The 27037-nt window shown below is 35.7% G+C and overlaps 1 protein-coding gene across 1 annotated transcript in view; it reads left to right on the top strand.

Moving 5' to 3' along the window:
• The window catches only part of Cog5 (component of oligomeric golgi complex 5), a 215595-nt gene that overhangs the window by 125489 nt on the left and 63069 nt on the right, over positions 1-27037 (top strand). The window contains exon 11 of the mRNA XM_042684597.1: positions 16823-16904. Coding sequence (XP_042540531.1) covers positions 16823-16904 — 82 coding nt within the window. The remainder of the gene's footprint in view (positions 1-16822; positions 16905-27037) is intronic.

Genomic DNA, 27037 nt, shown 5'->3' with positions numbered 1-27037 from the left:
TGAAAGCTATAATTGAGTTAATTCTACTTTCCTTAATAAATGCTGTAGATAACTTGTAAAATTAGTCTCTGCTTTAGTTAACACCGTTTGCAAGATACAATCATACTTTCAAATTCATATTCCTTATAATATTTTTATTTTGAATGCTCTCTTTCAGTATCATATTTTCTATGGCTTCCATGAATGAATAAATGGATGACTTCAGTTTTAATTGAACATTTAGGTGATTATTAGACATAAATCATTCAATTTTGGGAATTTTAAAAACCAGCTAGAGTTATAGCATCACTGCAGAATTGTTGGTACTATATATTGCAGTTTATTTGAGAGTGACTTAGCAAATTATTGACAAATTATTCAGAAACCACATAGTGAAAAGCAGGTTGTGGGTTTTCATCTGTAGAACTAAACCAGTTTAGCTGCATGTGGGAGTGCAAATATGATACTTTCATTTTCTAAGCCAGCAATTTTTATTTGAGCAGAATCTTGTAATCATGTGTGTAGGAAGCGTCAAGCTAAATTTGGAATGTGTTCAGCGTTTTGAATAGCTATACTACTAATGAGAATTTTAAATATGAGAAAGAACGTGTTTTGCCCTTTTAGATATCAAGTAATTTGATAATATCATTAGAAACTCTAATTAGAAAACTTTCAGAGCACCCAAATTTGGAGTCTTTCGAATATCATGAGTAAAATATTCAACTCATCTTTCTATGACATATAATTTGATTAAAATATTGAATAGGAGGGAAGGGATATTAGGAGAAAAAGGAAGGGGTAATAATGCTCTACAAGAAATGTGCTCATTACCTTACTCATGTAACTGTAACTCCTCTGTACAGCATCTTTACAATAAAATACAAAAATTGAATAGAGATATATCTGTTGGATTTTTAAATAAAATATTATCAGCAAATATCCTTCATCTGTAAAGATATATCTGTTGGAGATATATCTGTTGGATTTTTAAATAAAATATTATCAGTAAATATCCTTCATCTGTAAAGACTATCTGGAGACAGTCTTAAAGACCTTATTATAGTACTTTTATAGTACAAACATGTTGTAGATATATTAGACAAAAATAATTTTTTCTGTGTGTATGTGAGCAAATACTAGGGCTTAAACTCGGGTCCTGGGCTCTGTCCCTTAGGTTTTTCATTCCAGACTGATGCTCTACCACTTGAGCCACAGTTTGATTTCTAGCATAGTTGGAGATAAGAGTATCTCAGGGGGCTTTTTCCTTCCTGGGTTGACTTCAGACCACAGTCCTGAGATCTCAGCCTCCTGATTAGCCCAGATTATAGGTATGAGCCACTGGTGCCCAGTACAACAAACATAATTTTTAATCAGTTATCAAGCATGCCAAATGAAAGAGAATCTCTGAGCACCATACACATATACTAATAAAATAGTTAAAACTTTAGTGAGTATTTGTGAGTTATGAGTGCAAAAGATGGTATTCTGCTGGGGTCAAATGTCCATATCAAATATGAGATCAGCATTCTTAAGGTTTAGGATTCTACAAAGTGGAAGAATGAGCCTAAGAGTCTTGAATTAATCCTCCAGGCCTGAGTTAAATCCCCAGAACTATCCATTAAAAGAAGTCTTATATTAAACCAAGGTGTGTAACAGTGGAATGAATGTAGTCTTGTTATTAACTGTACCTTTATATCCCTACTCCCATGAAATACATATGCATATCCTTTTTAAAGAAATACATTTCTGGTTTATAGCCACAAAACTGCTCCAGGTATCATGGTTAGGCAGTAGGAAATCACAATGAAAAAAATCACTCATCCTTTAAATTGAAAGTTATGAGTAAGAGTCAGCAGGAAAAATAAAAGCATGCAAAATCAATTTTAGACTCTTCTCAAGGAAGGGAGTGATATAGGGAGTAAGATTGATTGGAGCATATTATAAACATTGGGAAATGTAAGAGTGAAATTCCCTTCTGTATAGCTAATTCAAGCTAACAAAATATTAAAATAATATTAAAAATAAACAAAAAACTGATCTAAAACTTTAAAATAGCCAAAGATTTTAAAATACCTTCTGTATGAAAAATATTGAAATGATATAAATATGGGAAACAAGTGACTGAAGAAAGTATCAGGTAATATTTATAAAGTGCCAAAGCGAACATTTAGAAAAAAGGTAAAATAATTGAAATAAAAGAGTCAGTAGATTGCTGGGTGTGGCAGCATACCTGTAATCCCAGCTAAAAAACAAAGTAAAACAAAAAGGCCTGGATGTGGTTGAAATAGAGTGTAAGCTGGAGCCCCTGATTACCATAAAAACAAACAAATCAACAGATTAGTTGCATATCATGGCAAATTATATAAAACTGTAGAAAGAAGTATAGGCAAAACTGATGAAATTCTCTAGAATGCTATGTAAAGACTAAGATATGAAATATATTGATATTAAATAATAATTAATATTAAAAAATATGGAGGACCAAATGAGGTGTTAATAGAAGGCTACTTGGAAAAGAAAGCCTAATTAACTATAAAAGAGAGTATTATCAGGTCAAGTCATGGAAGAGAAGCATTTGTCAGCATCTAGTATTCATTCCTGATGAAAATTCTCAGCAAAGTTAAAAGGAAGCTTTTTCACCAGATAAAAGGCGTCTGAAAGAAAATGAACGTATATGAAAATCGTATATGATAAAAACAAAAAATCAGAGATTTTAGAGGATTTCTTTTGCTGTCATGACTACTATTTCACATTGTTTTAGCTAGTACACAGGCAAGAAAAGGAAACAAGACTTTCAAATGGAAATGAAACAAGTAAAATTTCTTTATATGTGACATGATCACCTATGTGGAAAATCTAGTAGAATGTCCAAATTGTACTAGGGCTAATAAAGTTATGTTATAAGATTACTGAATATAGGCTTAACATGCAACTTACTATTCTTCGATTAACAATTCAGATTATATATTTTATGTGTGCAGTTAGATACAATATGCAAAACTTGGTTGTACTTCTGCGTATTAGCAATATATAATTCATTAGGAATTGAACATTGTTAAATACTGATTTTTATTAACTATACTGTGTATTTGTGGGGGAATGCCTTTATTCTAGATTAATATATGTATGTATATATGTGTCTGTGTTTGTGTGTACATGTATCATCCATCTGTCCTACTACCCATTTTGTGTTAAACAATTTGTTTACTTATCTCTGTTTTCTTATGGCTGAAAACAATTTTAAATTCTTTGTTAGATCTTCATTTTTTAGGGCTGGTTTCTAGATTTTTATTTATTTCAATTAATTGGGTCTTAGTTCCCTATTTCTCTGTATGCCTTGTTATGTTTTGCTGTGATTTTTAAACTGGAAAAAATAATCACCTGGCCAAGTTGTTATATACTATGTTCATCAATTTGGGTAAGTTTAAGAGATCTTGGCCCTTTTAAAGCTTTTTGTGAATTGTATCTTTAGTATGTAATTATTCAATTAGAGAGGTTTGTTTGGTTTTTCTTTTAGAAACTTTAACTTTCTTGCTCCCTCTAGTATTCTAGGTCCTGTGGCTGCAACAAGCTGCTAAACTGTTTTTACTGTGGCTTCTAGACAGTTCAGTCAGCACTCTAAGTTAAGAGTCTTAAACTACTCCCAATATTGAGTTTTCCCCCAGAAAATAGTGACATAGGGAAACATTGTCCAGTCTTGTTTTTTCTCAAGGGAGGAGGGGCTACTTAGGGTTTTCCTCCCAATTTCTAGCTGTGCTGATTTAGGACAGGGCTGAACTCCTTTTGCTCAAGGCTACCGCTCTACCATTTTGAGCCACAGTGCCACTTCCAGCTTTTTCTATGAGTAGTTGTTGCTTCCTGGGCTGCCTTTGATCCTCAAATCTCAGCCTCTGAGTAGCTAGGATTACAGTCATGGGCCTGTAATTTATAGGCGAGTGCCTACCTAAGTTGATATTTCTATGGTGGCATCAATCTCTTTGGAAAAACATATTTTTTCAATGAGTTTCCTTTTTCAATTGCTGTGTGTTTTCTTTTGAAAGTTTATTGTCTGTTTTTATTAGTGTATATTGTACAAAGAGATTTTATTGTGATCTTTATGCATGCATATAATATACTTTAATCAGATATGCTCCTTTTGTTACACTTCCTTCTTCCTTCACATTTGTTTTCTAAAGTAAGAACAATTGGTGACTATTTAATTATTATTTTGGTTGATAAAATAGTAGCTAGGTAATTTAAAAATAATTTCATGTTGTTTATTAGGTTTATTATGTTTATTATACTGATCAGAGGGAATTTATTATAGAAGGTTAATTTGCTTATATTTTAAAGTAAGTGGTTTGAAGCTAGTCTTGGCAAGAAAGTCTGTGAGACTCTTACCTCCAATTACTTTCCAAAAATCCAGAAGTGGATCTTTGGCTCAACTCGTAGACCTCTAGCCTTGAACAAAACATTAAGAGACAGCAGCACACAGACTGACCCTGACTTCAAGTCCCAGTATGGGCACAGAGAGAGAGAGAGAGAGAGAGAAAGAGAGAAAGAGAGAGAGAAAGAAAGGTGAGGGGCAGGGAAGAGAGAGAGAAGGGAGAATCATTTTTTGGGTGGGGGTGGTTGGTCGTGGGGCCTGAACTCTGGGCCTGAGCACTGTCCCTCAGCTCTTCAGCTGAAGGCTAGCAGTTTACCACTAGAGCCACAGCTTCACTTCTGGCTTTTTCTGCTTATGTGGTGCTGAGGAATGGAACCCAGGGCCTCATGCATGCAAGGCAAGCACTCTACCACTGAGCCACCTTCCCAGCACCTCACTTTTTTTTAATGCAGGGTTTGCTTTGTAGCACAGACCAGCCTAGAACCTAAGATCCTCTTGCCTCAGCCATCTGGGTGCTGAAATTACAGTGCACCACCACACAGGGTCCTAAAAGGTCTTTCTGCTAAACTGTATTAATATAAAAAAGTTCTTTCTGTTCTACTTTCAAAATGATTTTTTAAAATTATCTCCAATGCCACCTTTGTTCTATCTCCAAACCACCTTCATTGTGTTTTTGTTTTTTAAACAAAGAGCAAATGGTTATGTATTTGCTCTGGATATGTAGGTTTTATGTGTATTTATCTCTGGAAAAATGCATGTGTAAAAAGGCAATATTTTGATTTTAACTGAAATTCTTTCAGGTAGGTCTTCTCATTTTTCTCTGTTAAGGTTTATCCAGAAGTTTCTAGTTAATTTTTTAATCCTTTTTTTTTTTTTTTTTTTTGTAATTAGACATAGCAAAATGTTTCCCCCTAAAGCCTCTTTTTCCACAGAGAATTTTTTCTTTGTCATGTTATATTTGCCGTGCCAGTATTCCTCTGCTTTGAATCCAGACAATGATTAAGAACTAATTTAAAATTCATATCAACTTGATGTCTTTGATCAAGACTGCAGGCTTCTTTACTTCACCACATGATATCTCCACAGAGATCTCTGCACAGACATTTTGCTAAGTCTTTTGCATCCTCTTTTCTTTTGATCTTGGCTTAATTTCTCTGCTTCCCTCTGACCTCTTCTCAACAAGCTCACTGACTTAGAAATACTTTATCAAGGACTAAAAATTGGTATTCTGAGTCTTGGCCTCCTCCAACTCTCTTTGGTCTCAAAGGTGGAGCAAGATTGTATATTCTTTCTTTTGTTTTGATTCTGTATCTACTCATCTTTGTTTTCTTTTAATATCAACTTCTGTACTTCTTCTCGGTGTTCTACCATCTAAAAACAAAATCACCAAAGCCTTTATCTCCCTCTCAATACTTTCCTTTATACATAGATTCGGTAAACTACCTATTTTCTTACTTCCCTGTTATTTCTTTTCCTCACACCAGTGAAACAACACTTTTGCTTTACCTGAACAGTTCTTGCCCTACACACTGGAATGGTCTTGGACCCTGTTTTACTTCATACAACTAAAGTAATTGGGCATTTAATTCTCTTTCTCCTTTCAGAGGTTCTCTTGTCCTCCTTCAAACACATACCAAAATATGAAGCTAATTTATAAGACAGAGCATTCCTTTGTACCCATTATTCAGCTTCAACAATAAGTATTACTAGTGTGTTTTAGAACCATCTTTACCTCTACTTACTTTATACTAGAGTTATTTCCTCCATCAGCCTGTGTTCCCTGGATCCTATTCTCAGGATTGCTTTCTTCTTGTGCCACATATCATTTATAGGAATTCTCATATATAATAACAGTTTCTGCTACCTCCATATGAAGGTATCACATAAATCTTTATTGCCTAGGTCTCTTGCTATTTGCCTTAGTTCATCTTCATTTGGATATTCCACATTCCAGAAGCATGAGTCTGAATGATCCTATTTTTCTCTGCTCATCTCCTCCTACTCCTTCTTAAGTTTCATTTTGGCTGTACCATCTCCACACTTCTGATTTGATACGTATTTTTCCTAATTCTTTATAAATATATATACTTGTTCATCAAGTCATAGCAATCTTCCTACAGCCTATTCTTCACTAATCTACTATAGTGCCAAAAGAAAAGTCTTGTCACCTCAGTTTTCTACAGTAAATTTGTGATTTCATTGCCCATTGGCTCACCACCATTCCACTACATTACTGGTGGAGTGGTTTTTCTGGAACAAAAGTTTGATCATGAAATTCTCATAAGAAAACCCTCAAATACTAATTTTAATTTTATCCAGAAATTCTTTATAGACATTCAGAATAATTTCTGGACCACTATGTGCACGCCCTATAATACTATGAAGTTTAAACATAAAATTAACCATATATAGCAGAGTTTATAGGTATGACTTTATGCAAGTCAATGGAGCTACAACAATGAAAAACACAATCTAGGTGTGACATTTATAAATTATAATGTTTTCAATGTTGGCAGGCATTAAGGTAGAGCTTACCTATGCCAGACAGTATTTTAATAATTTTAGAATTTATTCTATCTTCATAACAATAAGAGATAGTTTTCTATTTTACAGATAACCTGAGACATAGAGAAATTAAGTAACTTGACCAGTCAAGTTACAGCAAGTAAATGGAAGAGCCAGAATGTAAATCTAAGTACTCTAAGCTCTGCTGTTCCTTTTCTTGACTATTCTATTCCTTTAATACAATATCATTGTTATTGTGATAATGAATATAGGACACTATAGGGCTGGGAATGTAGCTTAGTGGTAGAGCGCTTGTCTCACATGCATGAAGCCGGTTCGATTCCTCAGTACCACATACACAGAGAAAGCCAGAAGTGGTGCTGTGGCTCAAGGGCAGGAGTGCTAGCCTTGAGCAAAAGGAGCTCAAGGACAGTGCCCAGGCCCTGAGTTCAAGCCCCAGGACTGGCAAAAAACAAACAAACAAAATATATATAGGACACTATAGAATTTTATAATAAAATGAAGACAACTTAGGGGAACCAAAAGTAAGAAACACCTAAAACACTGAAGAAAGTATATCCTTTAAAAACTAGTATCAGGGCTGGGAAGTTGGCTCAGTGGTAGAGCGCTTGCCTTGCATGCATGAGGCCCTGGGTTCGATTCCTCAGCACCACATAAGCAAAAAGAATAAAAGCCGGAAGTGGCGCTGTGGCTCAGGTGGTAGAGTGCTAGCCTTGAGCTGAAGAGCTGAGGGACAGCACCCAGGCCCAGAGTTCAGGCCCCACGACCGGACCCCCCTCCCCCCCCAAAAAAAAAAAAAAAACTAGTATTTAATGGCTTATAAGCCTGTAATCCTTGCTATTCAAGAGGCTGAGATCTGAGGACTGTGGTTCAAAGCTAGTCTGGGCAGGAGAGTCCATGAGATTCTGATTTCCAATTAGCCACCAAAAAGCTTCCAAGAGATGTAGCTTAAGTGGTAGAGCACTAGCCTTGAACAAAAAAGCTTAGGGACAACATCCAGGCTCTGAGCTTAACATCCCCCTAGCATGCATACACACTAGCAAAGAAACAAAAAGGAAAAGAAAAACAAATAAAAACCCTGATAGCTAAGAGATTACAAATAAGCTTGAAAGAATTCGAGTGTGTGGTGTTAGTTTTTAATCTCAGTCATATATATATATATATATATATATATATATATATATATATATATTTATTTATTGTTGTTGTGAAGGTGTTATACAGAGTTATTACAGTTATATAAGTCAGGAAGGGAGTACATTTTCAGTCAGTCATTTAACAAGAAAAGGAGGTTCAATTACAAAGAACTGTGTGAATTATGTTGAAGTTTGTGTGTATATATAATAACAATACAACAGTTAGATCTTGGATAGGTATAATACTTTCTGTAAAATTCTGACCAAGTTACCTTATCTCATTGAGGCTTTTTTTTTTTATTACATTCTAAAAAGGGACTAACTGTAATCTTAGCTACTCAAGAGACAAGATCTGGGAATCACCTTTGGAAGCCAGCCCAGTTAGGATAGTCTGTGAGACACTTGATCTCCAATTAATTATAGAAAAAGCTGGAAGTGGCTCAAGTGGTAGAATGCTAGCCTTGAGCAGAAGGAGCCTAGGAACAACATATACCAGCCCAGAGCTCAAGCCCCAGGACCAGCAAAACAAACAAATAAATAAATGAGACCGAGAGGGCTAGGGGTGTGGTTCAAGTGGGAGAGTGTCTTGATAGCCAGCTTGAGGCCCTGAGTTCCAACCCCAGTCTTGCTCAGAAAGGAGAGTGAGGAGATTGGGAGGGAGTGCCTTCTACATGAGGCAATTCTATTTACTTATTTATTCAATAAATATTTATTGTGACCTATATTTCCTATTAGAGTCTAGATTCTGAAAATATAATAGCAAAAAAGACAAAACAGTTGCATACTTGTGCCCATATTCCACAGTCTTAGCTACTTATGAGACTGAGATCTGAGGATCCTTGGGCAGAGAAGTCTGTGAAACCAAAAACTGGAATTGTAGCTGTGGCTTAGGTAGAGTGCTAGCCTTGAGCAAAAAAGGCCAAAGCCAAGCTAGAGCTTAACATCTGAAGTTTATGCTTCAGTATACACACATACACATGCACACATATGTACACACACATTTTCTGTCTCTTTCTCTGTCTCTCTCTGTATCTCTCACATACAAATAATAAAATAAAAAAGATAAATGAAGTCTTTGCTGTCACATTCTATTGGTCATCATAAGATTTAAATGTGGCAACGTCTACTAATGCTTGTCACAATATGGATATACAGATAATACTAATTTCTCTGCTGAAGTTCACATCATTTATAAATAGTCTTGGCATTGGAGTTTTGGATTACATTACTGAGGTCAAGAAGTAGCCAGATTAGCTGGCATACCCTGTTTTCTTTCAAAAGGGTATGTCTCTGTAACTCAGTAGTAGAGTGCTTGCTTAATATGTATAAGACCCTGGGTTCAATACCATGCAATACAAATACAAAAAAAGTATTGCAATCTGTCTAGTATTGCTATAATAGAATACTAGAGTCTAGGTAATTTATTTTTTTTAAAGATTATTTGCGTATTGTTCTGGAGGTGAGAAGCCCAAGGTTGAGGGGCTCATATCTGGTAAGGTACTTCTTACTGTGTTATCCACGGGGAACCTGGGCCAGACATCATGACGACAACTAACCTCGCCTCATGATTATAGTTTTAATCAACTCCTGAAGATAGAACCCTTACAACCGAATGACCTTTTCATAGTTACACCTCTCAATTATGGCATTAGAGTTGCTTGAGTTTAACCTAGCTGTGTAATCCAATGTAGTAATTTTGGGGGCCATTTAAAATTCAGTTTAAGATTTAGAATTTTCTTCTTTTTTGGTGGGGGGACAACTGCCAAAATTGTTGAAGAAGTTCTATTGTTTCTAAAAATTGATTTGAGTAATTCTTTGGGTTTATAAAAATTATATGCTATAAAGAAATTCATATTTAATTTTAAGAGTAGACAAAACATACCCAGAATGAATCAATAAATTATATAGACCTGTGATAATAGGCTATGTTCAGTGTTTAATGATTGAAAAGCATCAAATACTCAGTTATACTTAGAACAGAGCTATATCTGATACAGATTTGTTTACTATTTCTCAGAAATGTGTAACTAAACAAAATAAATTGAAAAATACAAGGACATCAGAATTGTTATTAAACATACATACGGGAGACATGCCTTTAATAAAATATGCTTGTGTTGATTATTCTCTTACCTTTACAACTGTTATTATTACCACCTGATTTCACATCAATACACAAACACTGGTAAAGTGATAGTTGCTTGAGCTTAAACTAAAGACTTACTCTGCTTTACTAGTACTTACTTAGGTAATGATTACAGTATGTCCAGATCTTTATGTTGATTTTTTATTTAATTTATAAATTCATAAACTTAAAGGGTTCTGCATTAATTTTTATAATAGTAGTTTCAGAAGGTATATTTCATTTTTGCCTTTGAAAGTGAGAGACACAACTATATGAAATGAAAACTTTTGGAAGAATAATAGTAGTAACCTTTGACAGACTTGAAATCAGAATCTGTAGTACTCAAGCCATCAGGGAAGATAAAAGCAAATAAAAAGATTGCACAGAACGACTGCAGAAAACAAAAGAGACCAAAGGAAGCATAAAGAGAGACGATGAAAGCAGGAACAACCTATTAGTTAAACACGTTTGGGTTATGCTTTTTTATTAGTAGACAAAATTGTGATTAAAAAAGAGAATTGTAAATTACTTTGTATTCGCATCAAAAAGAAGCATTGATAAACATTTTTCTTCGGTTAAAGGGATGTAGCATTAATTCCAAATAACCTAGACAAATAAAGAGAATCATGCAAACTTTCTAAATTAGAGATGAGTACATCATGGATAATTGTCAGGGAAAATATAAGTAAGAAGTAAAATACTCAAAATTGTTTTATTTACATTCTGTGCATGGTCGCACAGACCTATAATCTCTTCATTGTGTCTAGGCGAGAGGATAGTATGCTCAAGGCCAGACTTGGTTTTAATAGCCTGTGCCTGTCTCAAATGCAACCCTCTCCCCCCTGTCTCCAAAAAAGAGATTTTTATTTTGTTGTATAGACTAGAGAAATTCATTCAGCTTTTTGTGGAGAAAAAAATAAATCATCCTATAATAATGAAACTGGAGTTTCAGACTCCAAACTCTGTATCTCATGTCCAGCCATTTGCCCCTATGCATCAAGTAGTCAGGGTGAAAGGCACGAAAGGTTTATTGTGTGGCATGGGTAAAGCAGCACTTTAGTTAATATTCAGCCATTTTGGGGACATGATATGAGTTATAGTTTTAAATAAGCAATGGTGGGGAAGAGAGAGAGATGTCATGGCCTGTCATTATATTAGTTGTGGGCCTTTAGGATTTGGGAGAAGTTATTACTCTTAGGAAAATGGAGGAGAATGGAAAAGGAATAGACCAGACTAAATTGTCAACCAGCTAGGACTGTTTTTTGACAGTGAGAGGCACAGACCATCCTGCCTATTTGGAGGTTGTGCAAGGGACTGGATTTGGGGGTGGATTTATATAGGTCTCAACAAGGAAGCAGAAAATAAAAAATGGGCTATGGTCAAGGCCATGTTCTTGGCCAGGCCCAGAGTGGAATGTTCCACCTGGGTTTTGAGGCTGTGGTTTCCTGGGGGCCAAGGGAAATTAGTATCCTTGGCCAGGCCCAGAGTGGAATGCTCTACCTGGGGTACAGGAGTTTTAAGCTAAGCCAAGGTCCGCCTGATCTGCCTGCAGACATGCACACTTGAGCAGGGGGAATAAAGTGGGAGTTAATCCTTCAGTTACTATCCCTGTCATCATAGGGGGGAGCAATCTGGTTCCCTTGAGAAGATTATTCCTGCTCCATTCTCAAGACTCTGCTCTTCAATGTTTAGTCTCAATTCCTTGTCATAAAGATGTTATCCACAATCCTGTCCTTTTAGGAACCCAAGGTCATTTTAAAGTGACTATGGAGAGAATGTCTTAGACAAAGACTGATGAAAGCTAGTATTCCTTTTTGTGTATATACCATGTTTTTTCATCCACTCATGCTCATACATTTTTAGGCTGTTTCTACCTCTTGGCTTTTGTGACTAATGCAGTGAATATGGGTGTTCAAGTAGAGATCCTTCTTAGAGATCTTGAATTTAGATGCATACCAAAAATAGGATTACTGAATCATGTGATAATTCTGCTTTAAAATTTTGAGGAACCTTCCTACTATTACTTTTTTTTTTTTTTGGGTCTGGTCGTGGGGCCTGAACTCTGGGCCTGGGCGCTGTCCCTCAGTTCTTCAACTCAAGGCTAGTGCTCTACCACTTGAGCCACAGCACCACTTCCGGCTTTTTTCTTTTTGCTTATGTGGTGCTGAGGAATCGAACCCAGGGCCTCATGCATGCAAGGCAAATACTCTACCACTGAGCCACCTTCCCAGCCCTCCTACTATTATTTAAATAATTGCTGCACCATTTTACATTTTTTTCTGCCAACAATGCACAAAAATTTATTTCTCCATGTGTTTTAAGTTTTTTTTATTTCTCTAGTGTTTGAGTTTTTTGTTTCTTTCTTTTTTGTGTTAGTTCTGGGCTTGAACTCAGGGCTTGGGTGCTGTCCTTGAGCTTTTTTGCTCAAGGCTAGCACTCTACCACATGAGACACAGTTCTACTTCCATCTTTTTGAGTTAATTGGAGATAATAGTCTCACTTTCCTGCCTGTGCTGGCTCTGAACCATGAGCCACTAGCACCTGGCTATACTTCCATCTTAAAGTTGTATCTTGGATCGTTCTTTTTTTGTCACTGGGTAGTAAAATTTCTGTATGTATTCTAGATATTAACCCTTTATCAGCTGTATGGCTAGCAAATATATTTTATCATTCTATAGACTCCTTTCCATTTTGTGACTATTTTCTGAACAAATGTTTTGAAGTTTGATGAAATCTCATTTTTTTGCTTTTTAAAAATTGTGTCCATTTTTAACTTTATAACTACCATGGAATATGTGTATGTATTTGTACATGATATGTATGTAGATTTTTATTCTGTACAATATGTATTTCCTTTTACATATGATATATGATTATATACTAAAACACATATATATCATATAATTCATATAAATTTTGTTGCTTTATTTGTCTCTCTTCAGGAGATAATAGATGTTTTTTGTTATTAGTATTTTTAAATTTTATTATTAGATAATAATAAGATAAATAATAAGAAATGAAGATGTAACAATTCTATATTTCAGATTATGAGTACCATGCCTCTTGATCAATGCCACCACTTCCATTGTTCTCCCCTACTTCCTCCAGCCCATCTCTATCCTCAAGTTATGTAGTTTAATCTTTATAGCAGTGTACATTGAATATAATAACTTCATTGCTCATTTTTTCTCCTTCCATTTGTGTTTTCTCTCCTATTGCTCTTTCCCCCCAAACATGTTACCTCTTTTCTTGTTGTTTTTTTCTTGCTAATGTATTTGGTGTTAGATTTAGTGAAATATTGGTTCATGAAACTATTCCCTGCTTTCCTTTAGGAGTTTCGTAGTTTCCATTCTTAGGTTTCAGTTTATTTTGAGTTAATTTTCCTTCCTTCCTTCCTTCCTTCCTTCCTTCCTTCCTTCCTTCCTTCCTTCCTTCCTTCCTTCCTTCCTTCCTTCCTTCCTTCCTTCGTTCCTTCCTTCCTTCCTTCCTTCCTTCCTTCCTCCCTCCCTCCCTCTCCCCCTCCCTCCCTCCCCTCCCTGCCTCTTCCCCTCTCCCCCTCCCCTCCCCCCTCCCCTCCCCTTCCCTTCTTTCTTCATTTTTCTTGTTTTGGTGCCAGTCCTGGGGCTTGAACTCAGGGCCTGGACACTGTCTCTGAGCTTTTTTTGCTCACGATTAGCACTCTGTTACTTAGGCCACAATTCCATTTCTGGCTTTTTGGTGGTTAATTGGAGATAAAAATCGCACAGACTTTCCTGCCCAGGGTGGCTTCAAACCAAGATCCTCAGATCTCTTTCTCCTGAGTAACTAGGATTACAAATGTTAGCTATTGGCTCACGGCTTCAGTTAACTTTTATATATGGTTTAAGTTAAGGATTAAACTTTGTTATTTTCACTTGTTTATCAGTTTTTCCAGTGTATTTGTTAAAGGGTCTATGTTATCCCAGTTTTGTAACCATCATGCTAAAAATTATGTAATCAAATTTAAAGATTTAGATTTGAGTTCTTTATTCTTTTCTATTTGTCTGTCTCATTCAATTTTTTTTTCTTTTTGGTTGATTGTGGGGCTTGAACTCTGGGCCTGGGCGCTGTCCCTCAGCTCTTCAGCTCAAGGCAAGCACTCTACTATTTGAGCCACAGCAGCCACTTCCAGCTTTCTGAGTGGTTTATTGGAGATTAGAGTCTCAGGGACTTTGTGCTGGGGCTGGCTTTGAACAGTGATCCTCAGATCTCAGCCGAGTGCTGGTAGCTCATGCCTGAAATCCTAGATAATTTGTATTATGCACTGACCTCAGGAAATATGTGGCCACTGCTTTGGTTTTTATTCTCAAGGAGTAAGTTCAGTTATTTAGGTCCTGTAGATTCCCTATGAGTTTTAGTGTTGCTTTTCCTATTAATGGCAAATATAAAATGCCTTTGGGACTTTGATTGGGATTGTATTAAATCTATAGATCACTTTCAGATGTACCAACATCTTAACAATGTTAAGTTTTCCACCCATTTATACTGTCATTTCCTCTTTATTTATGTATGCAAGTCTTGCTTTCTTGGTTACATTTATTCCTAAGTATTTTATTTTTTGGATATTTTTCTACGTGAGATTATTTTCTTGATTTCCCTTTCAGATTGTTCACTATTAGTGTATAAAAATAAAAATTATTTTTCTATTGATATATTTTATCACTTCCCAGAATTAATAATTATTTTATTCTTATGGTATTTGTGTGTGTGTGTGTGTGTGTGTGTGTGTGTGTGTGTGTGTGTGTGTGTGTGTGTAATCTTTAGTTCCCTACATACTAGAGTATGTCATATTCAAACTTACAGTTTACTTCTTCTTTTCCAATATGTATTTCTTTCATTTATTTTTCTTACCTGGTTGCTGTGTTAGGACTTCTAGTACTGTACTGAAGAGTAATGGTAAGAGCCAGAATTCAAATCTTTGAGGAAAATCTTTCACATTTCCATCACTGAGAATAATGTTTGTAGCATTGCCTGTTCACATATGTCCTGTATCAAGCTACTACAGTTTCCTTCTAGTCCTAATTTGTTGCATGTTTTTATCATCAGAAGATAGTGAATTTTGTTGAATATTTTTGTGCATTAGTTGAGATGATCATATAATTATCCTTCATTTTTAAAATGTGGTACATTATGTTTTAACATAGAAAAATGCTTAAGATACATGAGATAAAGAATTGCATAATAAAATCTTAGAATCTAAACTTATTTTCTGATCATGGCATAAGAAATCAATTATTATCTTATTTGTCTTTTTGGCTATAGAATTCTTAGGTAAGTAAATCTAAAGCCGTTAGTCTATTAAAATAAGAAACAAGGAGCGCTGGGAAGGTGGCTCAGTGATAGAGTGCTTGCCTTGCATGCATGAGGCCCTGGGTTTGATTCCTCAGTACCACATAAGCAGAAAAAGCCAGAAGTGGTGCTATGGCTCAAGTGGTAGAGCACTAGCCTTGAGTTGAAGAGCTCAGGGACAGGGCCCAGGCCCAGAGTTCAAGCCCAGCAACTGACAAAATCAAAACAAAATGTTTTATTTACCTTGTTTACACAAACCACATAAAACATGCATTTTTGCATTTCAAAAACAGTAGAATATCAGCAATTTGTTATTACAGATGAGACATATAAAAGTACTTAAAATTAGTTGTTAAAATTTTTTGTTGGTCATGAGGCTTGAACTCATGGCCTGGACCCTATCACTGTCTTTCACTCAAGGCTACCCCTTTGAGCCTGAGCTCCAGTTCTGATTTTCTTGTGGTTAATTGAAGATAAGAGTCTCATGGGCATTTCTGCCCAGGCTGTCTTTGAAACAGGATCCTCAGATCTTAGCCCCTGAGTAGCTAGGATTATTAAGTGGGAACTGCCAGCACCTAGCTCAGTGACTATTATTTATATTTTTTATTGTAAAAATACTATACAGAGGAGTTACATTTACATGAGTAGGATAATGAGTACATCCAGCACTGTTACTTCCTCCTTTGTTTTTCCCCTACCATCCCTTCCCTCCCACCTCCCTAACTCCTCCCTCCACCAATATTGTAAAGTTTGTTTTCAACATAGTGTCCTGTACCTCTCATAGATCAGTGACTATTTTTTAAAATATGTTCAAAGTTGTATCCTGGTAAATTGGATAGTAGTAATTCTATTTTGTTTTGTTTTTAATTATACGGAGGCTTTAACTGTTCTTTTTTTTTTAAATGGTGAATTAACCATTTTTGATCTAAGCATGTTCTAGTCATCATTTTATTATGTTTATACAAATTGCCTTTTGTACATCAAAGGGTGATGGTACTTACAATTCTACTAATAATAGCTAACTCTCATTGAAGGTCTATTATATGTCATGTCCTGATGTCCAGCATTTTTCATTAAATTCTTTAATCCTCACAGTGATTCTATAGCATTGGTAATGTTTTTATCCCCAATTTACAGACAAGGAAGCAGAATGGTCAAGGCTTTTGTCTCAGGCAGTGGACCTAATAAGTGGCAAACAGATAATGAATAATGACCTGAACAAGAGAGATAATTTGAATCCTTTAGGGTTTTCATAGTTACTGTTCTATTTATAAATTCTATTTAAATAATAAAAAATTTCATTTTCTAAATATCCAGTGTTACATCTTATGTATTAGATATTCTTAAACAAATATATCCTTTTTTTTTTTGGTTGGTTCACAGGATGGAGAACCTGAAATCTTATATACATTTTGGAACTCAGTTACTCAGGCACTTTCTTCTCAATTTCATGTGGCGACAAACTGTAAGTTTATGGCTTATTTTGTTACATTTTTTGAAATTTTTTGTTACTTTAAAATTTGATATCAAAGTGTTTTATTGCTTTATAAAATGTACTTTTCTGTATTTTTAAATTCCTGACTGAACTCTTGATCTTTGGAGTATTTAATCTAGAATCTCATAGCCATATAATTAGTTTTATAATTAATATTTAGAATAAAACTCTTCAGAAGGAAGTTAGTTTTCTTTAATTCAAGCAAGAACTTCATGATTTTCCTATATAGAGAATATAAAATAATCAATTCTTATTGAAGAATTTTGTTCATGGTTTAGAGTTATTTTAATTATTAACAGAATGACTTTATGTCACACTTTTTCCTTATTGTGAAAAAATATACATTTAATTAATAAAGATGTATGTGAAATATTTGCCTCATGAATTAAAAGTTAATCATTTAGAAAACTGGGTTAGGAAGCTTGATAGTTCTAGGCCAGCCTGGGCTAAATAAATAGTGAGACTCTTGTCTCCAAAAACAAAGACAAAAAAATTAATAACTCCAGTATGATGCATAAAGCTTTCTTTCCTTTCCTTTCCCTCTTTTTTTTTTTTTTTTCTGCTTATGTGGTGCTGAGGAATTGAACCCAGGGCCTCATGTATGCAAGGCAAACGCTCTACCACTGAGCCACCTTCCCAGCGCCCCCCTCCCCTTCCTTCCTTCCTTCCTTCCTTCCTTCCTTCCTTCCTTCCTTCCTTCCTTCCTTCCTTCCTTCCTTCCTTCCTTCCTTCCTTCCTTCCTTCCTTCCTTCCTTCCTCCCTCCCTCCCTCCCTCCCTCCCTCCCTCCCTTCCTTCCTCCCTCCTTCCCTCCCTGGTTCTTACTATGACCCCAGCTGTCTTGAGAATCTCAGCCCTCCTACTTCAGCCTCCAAGTACTGGGATTATAGCAGTTTACCACCACACCAGGTTCACAAAACATTCTTAATTTATGTCTCAAAATAGTGGCACAGGGTACTTTGAAAGAATGAAATAGGCAATATTTACTAATGTGTTTGTTTAATTATTGAATGTTAGAACAATTGAATGTATCAGGTCTTTTAAAAGAGCTTTAAGAGTTTATAATTGTATTTTTATTTACAAGCATTTACTAAAATTACCTACTATATGCTGAACATTTAGTTACTGAGAGAACATGGAGTTGAAGAAACTACACTAGCTGCTTCCCTGCCTCTCCTCCTTTTCCCCACTTCCTTCTTTCTCTTCTTTTTTTAAATTGTTGTTAGGGAGTTTTTGTTGTTTGTTTTGTATTTTCAGATAATAATTTATTATGTAGCCGAGGCTGACCTAAACTCAATTTTTCTGTTTTCACCTCTCAAGTCCTGGAATTTCAGTTTAAGGTTACTGTGCCTGCTCCTTTCTGTCTCTAATGAAATGCCTAGTAAGGGACTAACTGTATGGAGGTCTTCATTCATGTGTGGCCATATAGAACTTACGCTTCTGCTTAGGGGTTTATTGAGGATTGATTAACTATTCTCTATTATATGTGAGAATACTAGGCACCTCTCTGCGTTTGGTTTCTGCTTTTGGTAAGTCAAGCTATGATTTATGTGGAATAAAGTTGGCCAGGTTTAAGCATAAAATTCTATACGTTTTGACAAGTATTTATGTTTATATAACCATTATCCCAATTAAGATGTAGAATATTTCCACCATCCCCAAAATGTCCCTTACTAATTTTTGCATTTAATCTATTTTAAAGCAAAACAAGATTATACTTCCTAAAAATCACAATGAAAAGCAGGGCGCTTTTGGCTCACACCTGTAATCCTAGCTACTCAGGAAGCTGAGATCTGAGGATCACAGTTCCAAGCCAGGCTGGTTAGGAAAGTCCGTGAGACTCTTATCTCCAATTAACCCCCAGAAAACCGGAAGTGGTGCTGTGACTGAAGTGGTAGAGTGCTTGCCTTGGGCTGAATTGCCCCCCCAAAAAAAATCATAATGAAAGGCATGATAACTGTGTTTTTTGTTGTGGTTGGTGGTGGTCATGGGGTTTGATATCAGGACCTGGATGCTGTCTCTATGCTTTATCTCTCAAGGCTAGTGTTCTGCCGCTTTGAGCCACACTGCCACTTCCGGTTTTCTGGGGGTTACTTGGAGAAAAGAGGCTCACAGACTTTCCTGACCAGTCTGTCTTTGAACAGCAATCTCATATTTTAGCCTCCTGAGTAGCTAGAATTATAGGCATGAGGCTCCAGTACCCGGTTAACTGCATTTTTTTGTGATTACTTGGTCTGTGGTATTTTACCTAGAAAACATATTCAAAATTTTTTAAAGTTCTATAAATATATTTTACATAATCAAGTGCTGGAATAATTTTATTAACATGAACATTCACTTCTATTGTTTTTATCATGATACTTTGTAGAAACACCAATTTTTAAACATTTTTTCCCTTATCTATGCTATCTTGCTGCTCCCTCCCCCTATCTATGATTCATTTGTCATCCCCTAGGCTGCCTGTATGGACCATTTCCAACTACATTCTGTAGTTGCTTCATTCTGTAGTACCTAAATGTTTCTTTTTCTCTAAAGGATGATGCGTTGAGTTAGTATAAAGAATGATTTGAATCTCAGGACTTGTCCAACATATATATTATTAGTCTCACAGCTGAGATAGAAAGGGGGGGGAAAAAGGAAGGGTTAGAATAATTGTTGGAAATACTAAAAACATTCATGTTCTAGACTACACATTGTATTCTCCCTTAATGTGTTGAAGGCCAAACTCCCAGTGTGACTGTTTTCGGAAATAGGGTCTTTATTTATGGGAGAAATTAAGTCATATGGATAGGACTTTGTTCTTAGAGGATTATGTCCTGATGAAAACAGACCATCTGAAATCTTACTAGCTCTCTCTGCCTATATACCAAGGAAGAGCCAGGAGAGCTCTTGAAAAGAAGATGGTCATCAGCAAACCAGGAAGAGGAAACAAACCTTACTGTAAAGTTGATCTTGGACTTGTAGCTTCCAAAATTGTCAGAAATAAATTGCTGTTGTTTAAGCCTCCCTTTCCAAAAGCCTGTTTGTGATTGCTATAATGTATCTACTATCAAATAAAACTTTAAAACATTGGGGTTATTATAGACACTTTTTCTTTGATGAGGTAACAAGGTATTTTGAGTATTTCTTTCAATATGATATGAATCTACCAAAAAAACCTTTTAGCATGCTTACAAAAATCTCAAACCTTTATCCTATGCCTTTCAGTATTGTATATTTATGTTTGGTTTAGCACATCGTTCATAGAAATTACATAAGTTAAACCTCATCCCAGAAAACACCCCAACTAATAAAAAAGTAGAACTCTAGTAAGTAGGTCTGCATAGAAGTATCCTTGTTTAGAAATCCTAACATCTATGTTGATTTCTGCTGCCTTTTTTTTGGTTGAATTTTCTGCCATATTTTCTTATTTCTTTACACATCTAATTAATTTTTATTGGATACTGGACACTGAATTTAACCTTGTCTTGTGCTGGTTACATGACTCTATTGCTTTACTTTAGCACAGTTTTATCATTTTGAGTCATGTTTTAATATTTACTAACAAAACTGGGGCAGAACTCTTCTTAATATCCTACCTAATATCCAGCTTTCCAGCTTGGTTTTATGGTATAGGCATCATTCCCAGCCTTATATGAGTAGTATACATTTTCCCTCTAATCTATTGGGTAAACTCTTCCCCCACTCTGGGATTTTCCTCACATAGCTATGGTAATCAGAGTTTTGCTAAATATTTAAGGTGAAATCATCTTATGAACTTTGTCTGCTCTTTTCTTCCTAATTTTGCCTTTTGTCTTTTAACCCTTCCTGTTCTGTGGCCTGGAAACTTCCTCACAGAAAATAAGCTGAAGTTCACTTCATTTCTTTTTTCTGATAATTCCCTTTTTTCTATAAAATGAATCTTGAAAACTGATATTTCATAGATTATGCCCATTTATTTGTGTTTTCAGATAGGAAAGTCAGTCTTATTCCTGTTTTACCATCTTAACCACATGTCCCTAATTTATTTTTCAAAACAGTTACTAGAAATATATTTTAATGCTAGGCACCAGTGGCTCACATCTGTAATCCTAACTACTCAGAAACCTGAGATCTGAGGATCACGATTCAAAGCCCGGGCAGGAAAAATCCATGAAATTCTTTATCTCCAATTAACCACCAGAAAACCAGAAGTATCACTGTGACTTGAAGTAGTAGAAAGCTAGCTTTGAGTGAAAAAGCTTAGGGGTAGCACCCAAACCCTGAGTTCAAGCCCCAAGATTGGCCAAATAAAAAAGTACATTTTAATGTAATATATGGAGAGTGTGTATGTATATTTAATGGCACTATCATTTAGATTATTTTTCTTGCTTTGTTTAAACATTGTAAACCTCAATGCTCTATTATTTATTTTTCCCTATTCTTCTCACTGTCAGTAATCAACCTTGTCTCTAGAGTTAAGACAATTACTGTCTTTAGGAAATGTGTACCCTTCCTTCTTGAGAGTTTCCTTTTCTTCCTTTGAATGGTAGCAGATAACTTTCCTTCTTTTCAAGAACATCCACTTACTGGTATACATGAATGTTTATTTCTTCCTCCTGTCAATCTTACTCCTATTTCCTATCTTATATTTCTTATTTTAATTTTTTCTTATTGAAGATATAAACATTGAAATTCCTTCAATCTAATCAAAACTTTAAAAAGAGAGTTATTGTACCTAAATTTCTCCAGATAGTAGTTTACACTTTCTATCTTCACTTTCATTCTATTAATTTCTCAACAAGCTGTAATCTATTTTTTACCTTTCTATTGAAGTTGTTCTCATTAAAGTATGCAATGACCTACTTCTTAATTGCTAAATCCAGTGTATGTTTTTCAGTTTTTATCTCATGAGCCTATCTGTGTTAGTTAAAGTAGCTACTGTGCGGAAGTATAATATTTCTTAGGCAGAGATTCTCATTAATATTTTACATTTAGAGTAGTCTATAACTTCTGATAACATCATCATTATTATTATTTTAATAACTTCCTTTGGGAGAACTCCAAAGTAAGTTATTTGTAAAGTCTCTTCCATTTTTATAGCACACAAAGTCCCAAAAGTACTGTAGTACTTCTTACAATTGTACACAGGCAATATTAAGAAATGCAGCCATCTGTAGAGTTGAGGATTGCACAAAATGTAGCAGATTGTCTAAGTAAGCAATATTTTGGAAAAATATATCTAAAGAGAAAATTTTCTAGTTGGGAACATGTTCTTTTTTATTATAAATGTTCATGTTTAGTAAAAAGAATTTCTACTAGAAGGTATAATTCAGAAGTTTGATAAGTAATAAATTTATTCAACAAGTAAAAATGTTGAACTGTCTCCATTAAGACCAAAGCTTCTATAGGAAATCTGCTTCTTTAATTATCTTTTTTTTTTGGGGGGGGGGTCCGGTCGTGGGGCCTGAACTCTAGGCCTGGGCGCTGTCCCTCAGCTCTTCAGCTCAAGGCTAGCGCTCTACCACTTGAGCCACAGCGCCACTTCTGGCTTTTTTCTTTTTGCTTATGTGGTGCTGAGGAATCGAACCCAGGGCCTCATGCATTGCAAGGCAAGCGCTCTACCACTGAGCCACCTTCCCAGCCCTTTAATTATCTTTTCTAAGTTTTTTCATGTTATTTTCTGTTGTAGTTTCTAAATAATAATGTTATTTAAAAACCTGTTAGGTTATAGTACATGATAGAAACAAAACAAACATTACCATTTTGAACTCTGAAATGAAAACATTTCCCTTTGTAATTGGATGATTTTCCCAGAATAATCATAAATGTGCTTTATTCTCCGTAGTTCTCATCACTTTCTAAAGTATTTTATTATTTACCTCGTCAGACATTCCTACTGTCACCATCACCAGCCACCAGAATGTAAGCCCATAAGACTGACAGTGTTCATGGCCATATCCTCAGTGAGTAGATGAGTACCTGGCACACAGTAGGGCTTCAATAAACGATGGAAAGGAAATGAAGAGAAGAAGGGGAGGGAAGGGGAAAGGGTGACAGGCAGGTGAGGGGCAGGCAATGTTCTTTTATGAAAACTTCAGCACTTCAAAATATTTTATTGATGTATACTTGAAATAGCTAGCAAGGATATCTCTTTTAAATGTCAAAAATGTGTTATGCAATATTAGTCTCTAAAAAAATCTCAAGGAAATTGTTCATAAAATTAAGAGACCAACTGTGGTATTTTGGGAAAACAAGAGTGAATAAAAAGTATCCTAAGAGATAAAGATGTTTAAGATTTAGGATTTTGAGAGTAGAAATATTTTATGTTATAATGAGGATACTTTGTTTCAAAGAATCTTCCCACAGATAATTATTCATTATGAAGGGCATTGTTTGCAACTTTGCATCTAAAACATCACATTAACGAAGCAATCAAGGTTAATAGCACCAATCTTTTTTTTAAATATGTTTTTATTGTAAAAATACTGTACAGGGAGGTTACAGTTACATGAGCAAGGTAATGAGTACATTTCCTGTCAAGCATTGTTGTCCCCTTCTTTGTTTTTCCCCTACCATCCCTTCCCTCCCACCTCCACAACTACCCCCCTTCCACCCTAAATTGTAAAGTTCATTTTTCAACATAGTGTCTTGTGTATCTCATTGTTACAATGGGTCAACCTGTATCCCTATTTAAGCATTTTGTTTTTTCCCTTCCCTTCCCCAAATTAGAGAAGTGTATATACAAGATGCAGGGCACCAACATCAAATACAGTGAAAACAGGTTATATCATGGGGGAGGAACATACAAAGAAAAAAAATCACATGTTACATTATAAATATGTTAGAAACAATAGCAAGAAAGGAAAAACAAGTTGTGTCCCTATCTTGGGGTTCATTTCACTTAATATCATCTTATATGGTACATAGCTTTTGATCTTTTCTGCTTATCCCAGACATATACTAGTTATTGCAAATAAGGGAAACCATGGGACCTATGTTTCTTTGGGCCTGGCTTCACTTAATGTAATTTTTTCCAAGTCTTTCTGTTTCCTAACAAATGGGGCAATGTCATTCTTTCTGATGGAGGCATAGAATTCCACTGTGTTTATGTGTGTGTGTGTATTATATATTATATATCTCACATTTTCTAGACCCACTTATCTACTGTGGGGCATCTGGGTTAGTTCCATATCTTATCTATGGTAAATAATGCTGCAATAATCATAGTTGTGCTGGTAGCTTTAGTATGTCTTCTTTGTGATCATTTGGTTAAATGCCCGAAAGTGGGATTGCTGGGTGGGTCATAGGGGAGCTCTATGTGGAGTCTTTTGAGGAACCTCCATACTGCTTTTCCAAAGTGGTTGAACAAGTTTACACTCGCACCAACAATGCAGTAGGGTTCCCTTCTGTCCACATCCCCTCCAGCAAGATGCTGCTGTTGTTCTTGATGATAGTCATCCTGACTGGGCTGAAGTAGAATCTCAATGTTGTTTTGATTTGCATTTCTTTTATGGCTAGAGAGGTTGAGCATTTCTTCTTGTGTTATTGGCCATTCTTATTTCCTCTTCAGAGAAGTTTCTCTTTAAGTCTTTAGCCCACTTATTTATTGGGCAGTTGTTTCTTTGAGGATTTGTTGTTGGGGGATTTAATTTTTTGAGTTCCAAGTATATTTTAGATATGAGACCCTTGTCCATTGTATGGCTAGTGAAGATCTTCTTCCAATCTGTGGGCTTTCTATTGATCTTGCTAGCTATGTCCTTTGCCATGCTGAAGCTCTGCAGCTTCATGCAAACCCATTTGTCCAACCTTTCTTTGATTTGTTGTGTTTCTGGGTCTCTATTAAGAAAATTTCGTCCTGTGTCAAGGAGACCTAGGGTTTCTCCTATTCCTTCCTGTAATGTTTTCAAGGTATCTACTTTGACATTGAGGTCTTTGATCCTTTTGGAGTTGATTCTGGAATAGCACCATTCTTAAGTAGTATTAGGCACCAAGAAATGGACAGCGTCCTTTCTAGGATAGATTTTACTGAATTTTTGCTCATGTTGGATCTCCATAATTCTTCCTTCTCTGCTTCTTGAGTAACTGGTATTACAGGTGTTTGCTACTTTGCCTACTCATTTTTTTAAAATAAGCATTTATAAGCTAAATGAGAGCCTGACATGAAGTACTTTTAGAAAAGTAGCCAATGATGTGTGTTTAGATATGAACCACAGCGCCACTTCTGCCTTTTTTCTTTTGTTGCTTATGTGGTGCTGAGGAATTGAACCCAGGACCTCATGCATATGAAGCAAGCATTCTACCACTGAGCCACCTTCCCAGCCCAGACCTTTCCTCTTTTTTAGTTTTTTATCTCATGCATTTTCTCATAGTGATAGAAAGTTATCTGATACATGATAAAGTTGGACATGAAAAAAACAAGGTTACAGAAATGATTATCTTAGGATATTGGGAGAACTGTGAGAGTTCAGAGAGCTGGGTACCAGTGGCTCATGCCTGTAATCCTAGCTTCTTGGGATGCTCAAAATGGGAAGATCAACATTCAAGTCCAGGCTGGACAGAGATGTTAGCAAGACCCCTTTTCAAACTACAGCTGCATACAGTAACACACCTGTTATCCCACACTATAAAGAAGGCTGAGATTAGGAGGGTGAGGAGGTATACTAGGTACCAGGCCAGCCTAAGTAGAAAAATCCATGAAAAAACTTTTGGAAGCCAGACAGGTAGCAATTGCTTGTGGTCCCATTGATGTAGTCTACAGTAAATATAGAATAAAGTCTACAGTAAATCAGTATTTGAAAGTAGATGTGTGCAAAACTGCATGACCCTCAACATTTGACTTTCATATAATTTGTGTTGATATGAATGAAATATGGTACATTTTATTATGACAGATTCTAACATGACCCCTTATGACTCTCTGTATTTGGCCTATGTCATCTGTTCTCCTTGAATAGAGGCAGGACTTTTTGTCCAACTTACAGAACATAATGAAGGGAAAGTCCCTGCTATGATTTGGTAACATAACATTTTAACTTCTGTCTTGCTATCAGGCTGGCTCTGTTATCTTTTTGTCTTACACATTTTAATGAAACAAGCATCTGTGTTAGAGAGGCCCACATAGCAAAGAAATAAGGATGGATTCCATCCAACAGCAAGCAAGGAACTGTGGCCCTCAGCCCAACATCCCATAAGAAACTGAATTCTGCCAATAACCACATAAACTTAGAAATCGAATCATCCTTAATGTAGCCTCTAACTGGAACTCCACCCATGACTGACACCATGATTATCTCCTGAAGCAGAGTACCCCACTAACTAACCCCACTAACTCATGCCTGGATTTCTGAACACAGAAGCTAGGAGATAATAAAAATGTATGTTGTTAAAATGAGCAGCTATGCTATGGTAATTTGTTATTTGTTAGATAACAGAAAATATGTCAGTTATCTTACAGAAATAATACATTATTGGCTTTCTTTATTTAATCATCTGAGTAAATTAGATATAATACCTTCCAGTTTATTGAAAACTGATACAGATAGGAAAAGAAATGAGCTTGAAATAGGTAATAGTCTACTTAGAAAAGAAACAACTAACTTACTTACAAAGGCTAATTCCCTTAGGCCAAGACATCCAAAGAGCATAACAAGTTCCATTAAAATATGACTGCAGCCTATACGAGGCTAATCTACTTCAAGTCCTTTGCATTTGCTATTTCTTCCTTCTGAATTGCTTCCCTGAGATATCCATATAGATTATGTCATTGCTTCATTAAGAGAGGTTTCAATATATGAAATAGTCCTCATCACTCTTTCCTCTAAACTTTATTTTTCTTCCATGCACATTGATACTTGACATTTAACAAATGGTAAAAATTATAGTCTGGTTCTGTTGCTTTAACCAAATCCCTAAGATTGAGTGATATGGTTTAAATATGAAATGTCTTCATAGGTTGAACCCTTGGTCCCCGACTGGTAGTACTGTTTTAAGAGGTAGTAACAATGTTAGGAGGTAAAGCTTACCTGAAGAAAGTAAGTCAGTTGGGACATGCCTGATCCCTAGTCCCTTTTCCCTTTCTCTGCTTCCTGTTAGTCTTGAGATGAGTAGCCTTTTTACTTGCTCCCAAGGCCCCAGATGCTATGGA

This window comes from Dipodomys spectabilis, unplaced genomic scaffold (assembly GCF_019054845.1).
Source record: "Dipodomys spectabilis isolate Male_0828 unplaced genomic scaffold, ASM1905484v1 ptg000089l, whole genome shotgun sequence".
NCBI lineage: Eukaryota > Metazoa > Chordata > Mammalia > Rodentia > Heteromyidae > Dipodomys > Dipodomys spectabilis.
This window is presented reverse-complemented; position numbering and strand designations above follow the sequence as displayed.